The sequence below is a fragment of the Pyxicephalus adspersus genome, chromosome 7 (assembly GCF_032062135.1).
Source record: "Pyxicephalus adspersus chromosome 7, UCB_Pads_2.0, whole genome shotgun sequence".
NCBI classification, from domain to species: domain Eukaryota; kingdom Metazoa; phylum Chordata; class Amphibia; order Anura; family Pyxicephalidae; genus Pyxicephalus; species Pyxicephalus adspersus.
This window is the reverse complement of record NC_092864.1, coordinates 14,270,242-14,276,421: the sequence shown is the minus strand read 5'-3', so window position 1 is coordinate 14,276,421 and position 6,180 is coordinate 14,270,242. Positions and strand designations below refer to the sequence as shown.

Sequence of the window (6,180 nt, the reverse complement as noted above, 5' to 3'; positions counted from 1 at the left end):
ATAGGAGGAACCATGAATCATTTGTTGCCATATGGAGTTCTGTCCATAGAGAAAAGGAGAATGGCCAAAAGAGGAAATTAATTTTGAGACTTATTCTGGAAGCTGCAATAGGAGTTGCAGATAAACCACAAGAGAAGGTTCCCCTTATTCCGGATGGCCAGCCCCGTTAACTGCAGGCTAAACCAAACTAATTTATTGAGGATACCTGTTAAGCACTACATTAAAAGTCTTACATTGTATAAGTTAGTAATAACCCATATAAGCTAGAGCAGTCTTTTTTACCCTTGATATCATTTCCAGTTCTTAGGGAACCTCACTAAAACAATTTATTGGGGGGGGGGGCTCCCAGGTTTTCTGGATCACCAGGTCTCCCCATGATAGTATATCTTATCCAGTCTTGGAGAGCTTTAATAAATCATTCCCAGTGTGTAGGAAAAGCACCAAGCTATTCCCAGGAGCAGGAATTGGGATTTCTAGGAGGTCATGTCATCAACTGTGCACAGAGATAACTTGTGTAGTAGTTATACGTATACAATATATTTTATGTTAGTTGTCCTTTGAATATTCCTCCCTGGGCACATAAAGATATCACAGGCAACATAGTGAAGATCACAATTTTTAAATAAATGCAAGCAAAAATAAATTTACTTTAGAATTTAATTTAGAAATATGTATTTTAGGATCAGAACAATTACATATGTTAAAAGAGATCAAATAAAAGACACTGATTTTTTAAATTATGTGTTTATTATCCTAAAACAATACCATGAATTAAAAAAATGAAATATTGAAATGACATTGAAACATTAATAAAATCATATCTAATCTTATGAAATGATAAAAATCTAACAAAAGTGAAATGGAGGTTCAGCTTTAATAGTTATTAAATCAGGAGGGAATTTTTTGCTGCATCCCTTTCATTCAGAACATTGGTGATACCAAATGTTTCCACAATCCAACCAAGATTACTGATAATATCATCAAATTATTTGTTGCTAAAAAAAAAAGAAATAACAATTTGAAAAATTTTATTTGTAGTATGAAATGTAACGAGAACCACAAAAAAAAAAACAATTAAAAAGAAAAAGTGGGGAGTCATTTACAGCAACCAATGAGATTTCAGCAGCGTAATATATTCAGAAAATGATTTTTATTCCTATGGATTACAATACTAAATGCAAATATTATTATATAAAAGAATAAAAGATGATTTCTGAAAGGTTGCTATGGATATAGCACTTTGTTCGTCTTGACAAAAAATTGGTATTTTAGATTTTCAGGTATTTTAGAATGAAGGGTCCCACTTTTTCGTGATCTTCAATAGCAATTCCATTCAAGTGTCGCAGCCTTTACAGTTAGGAATGAACACATTCAATCTGGTCTTGCCTGAAGTATGTGGGGAACTAGGGCCTAATTTATTATTGCTCTCCAAGACAGGAGATTTGCAGGATCACCCAGGTTCTCCCACGAAAGTCTATCTTCTCCAGTCTTGGAAGGCTTTAATAAATCAAACCAATAGAGAAAGACAACTGAAACTGGTAGGGGACTGCATCGCCCTCCAATGACAACCTGTATCAAAAACATCACTTTTGGGTAGATGTGACCTCTAAAGGTCGTATAAAACAGCCTACACATACACAATAGTGATGCATACAATAAGTCAATATTTGCTACATCTAACATAGGTAGAAAAAATTCTACTACAAGTATAGCCTTACCGCTAGGAATATCTGTGCCCTAAAAGCACCTTAAAGGCAAACTTTGCCAACATCTTGTAATTGCTTAGTAATAGAAAGAGACTGCTGTCACTTATGCTCTATGAGATCCTACTGATCAATGGCCAAAGTCACAGAGAACATGAATCTGTCCTTCAGGGGTTTTCCAAGTTTTTAGAATTTTTTGTTTGAATTACTGTTTTATACTAGTTACATAATTTATTGTATAACCTCTGGGTTAGGTTGCTGTAAGATTTATTGAGCTTAGACAATGACAAGACTGACCTCCAATCTTGCAGAGTTGTACAAGCTCCTCTCCTTTTCACAGTGTGCATTCAAAGCTGCAACAAGTCGAATAGATCCACCTCATTTCCTGATTGGAGGAGGTCCAGCATCAGTTAGTTTGTTCATCCCCAGACTGACTATCCCTGAGTCTGTCCCTTTAATTAATTGGCTTTCATTCATTTCAATCCTGGAGGCTTGGCACCGCATGTGGGCATTACCACAGCTTCCTGTTATCACCAGGCCATAAACCATGCCCTACTTCAGCTTTAGGAACCTACCAACATATCTGTATAATACGCAATAATGCAAGCCTAATCTAACCCGTAATAAGAAAACCATACACAAGCCAAAAGGGTCAAAGTGGGCTCAGGAGAGCACTGGCCAACAAGAGACACTTTTGGAAGATTCTTGGCATCTACTTTCTAGAGATGAAGAAATGGCACCGGGTGCCAATGATAGACTATGCAGCACAATGCTTTTGGCCAGCTTCCAATAGAGCCTTTCCTATTGGAGGCTGGCCAAAAGCATTGTGCTCCATAGTACAGGTTATGTCATCTCCCCCATCCAAAAATTGGGAAACTTGAAACCAAGCAAAGTTATATATATATCTACTCCAGTCACGTCAGTGATCAATGTTCAATGTTGTGTAATATTCTTTGACGCACCTGTAGATAAGTTGTGGGACACTAAGATAAAGCACATTATCTGCCTTATGTCTTGGAATATGGAGCCTAGGTTTACCGTCTCTTTTTTCGGATGAACGTTCTTGCAATAGAATAGGAGGGTTCCTACAGTTTTGCTAGCATTTTTATTCTCTTTTTAGTAGGATGCTATAATTAGACTATTTGGCTACAAACTGGAAAACTCCTTAAAAAGACATGGTTTACAGTCTGGTTCCCGAGTTGTTGGACATTTCCAGACTTGCCATTGACCTTTCCAACTTTTTTTTGGTGATGGTGCAGCACTTTTGTAAGATTTGATCTGAGTTCGGCCTAGGAGGGACTTTGGGCAGAACAGATGATGATGTTGACTCTGCTAGTGATGGATTAGAGTTGTTCAGAGATGAGCTCTCGCTGCATGAAGAATTTAGTCCACCACTGCTACCTGTCATACTGTCAATGTCAGAATCTGCATCAGATCGAGCCTCAGAACCCAATGACTGGCTTCTCCCTCTCTCTGATCTGGTGCCCCCATTCCGCCTCTGGTCACCTAGTGATGGTTGGTGGTGGAGAAATGAACACTCATCTCTGTACAGGTTGGGGGTGGACATATAGTACTCATTGCTGAGGATATGCCGGATCTTCTCACAGGGGTTTGTGTAAGGCTTCAGATAAAGTGATGGGACAAAGCCCGTCCTTCTGTTGTAGCTGCAGCAAAAATAACACAACAAAAATATATCAGTATTGTTTAGGCTCAACAGAGGTGACCAATATAGATATTCACTCACATGGGTAATCTACAGCCTTCATTTGGATAAACAAAACCTTCACTGTCCTGCTATAGAAGTTATGCAGTATGTCTTATTATATGTGTGCATTCCATTAGGCAACAGTTTGTCCAACCTGCCCCGTGTAATCATAAAGTTCTGGTCAGACGTGTCTATTGTCTTTCTCAGCCTGATATTGATGGACCACTAGGAAATGCCAAATAGGCAGCAAAACTTCAACACTAGGAAATGTTGGCGGTTTGGCTAAACAGAGATGGAGCCATGATGGTTTTGAAGGTTGCTTGCATATGTAATGGGGGAAATAATGGGTCCACCATTCCTGACCTCTAAAAATGATAGCTGTCTAAAACAAATATTCATAATCCATTAGAAATTAGGAGTCAACACAGATAACCTGTTAAGGATCTGCACTGCATAAGCATGATAACCAAGCAATTCATCTTCAGCTCTACTTATAGATGATGGTAATGATAGTCTAGAAGTAATGTAAAAGATGTTCTTACCTAGCCAGCCACCATCCATTGTCTGACTTTTTCAAGACTGTCACCACCACGCCGACCATGACGGTTAGTTCATCAAAGTTCTGAGCCTCGTAGCCCTTTATCACCACACACTGGATACCTGGGGGAGACATATATACTGGGTGAGAAATGGTCAGGGATCCCAACTCCGTAACTGCTGCTCTGTTATGATGGTGGATCTCTTACATTCAATAAATAGGTAACATTTTAAAGCTTGAATAATGCGAAAGCTATTGTCAATAGAGGAGGATTAGTAGTTAGAAAATGACCTATCCATTAAATGGTAATATTTCATATGGGTGGTCAACTTGACTCTAATAAATGATACCATTTAATTGGACTGCTCTATTTTTTTTTAAGTCTGGGGTGAAGGTGTTTTTTTAGCTATTAGAAGACACAAAAATAAGTCTATGTTCACCTTCTTGTTGGCACTCCTTGGTGTTGTCACCCTCTTCATGGTTCTTGTCTAGCTGGAGGTAAGGCGCTGGAAACCAAGCTATCTGTTGGTCTTCGTTCTCCACCAGCCACCAACCTGCATTACGGAGAATTAATAAGTATGACAAATTTTTAACCATTAATGTGTACATGAAGCCAAAACGCCATTCTAAAGGGCAAAGCTTCTGCACCTCTTGTCTGATGGCTTTTTAGACACCCCAGGGGCCAATAGACAACTGTGAGGTATAGATGTGGGGGTGAAGAGCCTCAAATTGACATACCTGAGCTTTCCTTCAGTAGCACATCCAGCAGCTCATGTCTCTTCACTTTGAAAGGTTTGTTCCTCAGGTCCACCGTCTCATAGTCTGCTACACACAAGTAACCTACAGAGATCACTGGCTTGGAGATGTCCGGGGTACGCGGTGAGGCAATGCTTTTCTCTTCTTTTCTCTCAGAAGGCACAATGACAATGCTGATAAGGAATAAATATTCATTGTTTGATGAGTTGCAAATTGTCTTTAACATTACAGAACAAGTCTAGTTGAGTGTGACTAACTACCACTAGATGTACCAAGACGTGGATAAATGAGACTTTCATTTCACAAGACATTTCTTCCTGCCAACGCTCTTTTTCTTGGATAGACTGAGAATTGCAAAACTAATGACTCACAGGAACTAGTGACATCACCAAGGCACTTTAGAGATATTGATATGAATTTTGAATGTTCACAATGTAACAGTAACTAGACTGCAACAAGCAAGATTCTGTTCTTAGAATTAGATACAAAATGGAATATGGAGGTATTATCATAGAAAAAGATCCAATTTCATGTTCACATTTTTTAAGACCCACTTACATGGACCTTGCATGACCGTATCTACAACCAAAGCCATTTAATACTATTTAATAAGGTAATACTAATCAGCCTTATAAAGCCACCAACAGTCCAAACACAACCCAATAACTGGTCTAAAATCATCGTTCTTGATAAGTTACCCCAATATGGGTGCAGAAAAGGGTCAGCTCAACCAAAATCAGTGTAAGTTCTTAGTAGATATTGGAAAGTAAAGACGCTTAACAGTTTCCCTATATCTCTAACTATAGGAATATTTGTGTTTCAGATCCAAGGTTTGCACACCTGACATGTGCATTACTATGGGGTTTATTTCTTCCTTGTTGAGTTTATATCCATCTCTTTGATTTTGTGGGTTTCATCAAACGATCACAGAGATTTTTCCTCTGTAGGCAGTTTGAGGATAAACAATTTTCTCCGGTCACTCTAATTCTCAATCACACAAATTAACACTAATTATCATGCAGTGTCCCAAACTTTGCAAACACACAAAGTATCAGATAGTGTTTGATAACTAATTCCTTCGTATATGTTTTTAATGTCTATGGTTGCCCATCCTTAGTCACATTTCTCCTACTATAGCAGGTAATCAGAACCTCAGAACCTTACCTGTCATCTGGGAAAGATGGATTGAGGTCATTGTTCTTCAAAGTAAAAAACTGGACAACAATATCACACTGGGAGATCTTGGCGTCCAACCTCAGCACCGACTGTGAATAGGTCTCCAATTTCTGAAGTCTTTCCAGGACCCTTTTGGATTCTTTCTTCTTTGCTAAAGTTCTTGGCACATCTACAAAAATTAGATTAGCAACTTGAGTGTATTATATTTACCTTAAGTCTTAAGCTACGTACACACTTCCAATTATTATCGTTGGTAAACGAACGACGAACGATCCTGCACGATATCTGCGAACGATCGTATA

General features: G+C 38.5%; 1 protein-coding gene across 1 annotated transcript in view; it reads right to left on the bottom strand.

The window, feature by feature from the left end:
- Window positions 1-1,013: 1,013 nt before the first annotated feature.
- LOC140335135 (NADPH oxidase organizer 1-like) overlaps window positions 1,014-6,180 on the bottom strand; it is a 9,671-nt gene continuing 4,504 nt past the window's right edge. The window contains exons 4-8 of the mRNA XM_072417540.1: window positions 5,867-6,047; window positions 4,685-4,875; window positions 4,387-4,500; window positions 3,951-4,068; window positions 1,014-3,367 (exon numbers count right to left, since the gene is read on the bottom strand). Coding sequence (XP_072273641.1) covers window positions 2,884-3,367; window positions 3,951-4,068; window positions 4,387-4,500; window positions 4,685-4,875; window positions 5,867-6,047 — 1,088 coding nt within the window. The 3' untranslated portion in view covers window positions 1,014-2,883. The remainder of the gene's footprint in view (window positions 3,368-3,950; window positions 4,069-4,386; window positions 4,501-4,684; window positions 4,876-5,866; window positions 6,048-6,180) is intronic.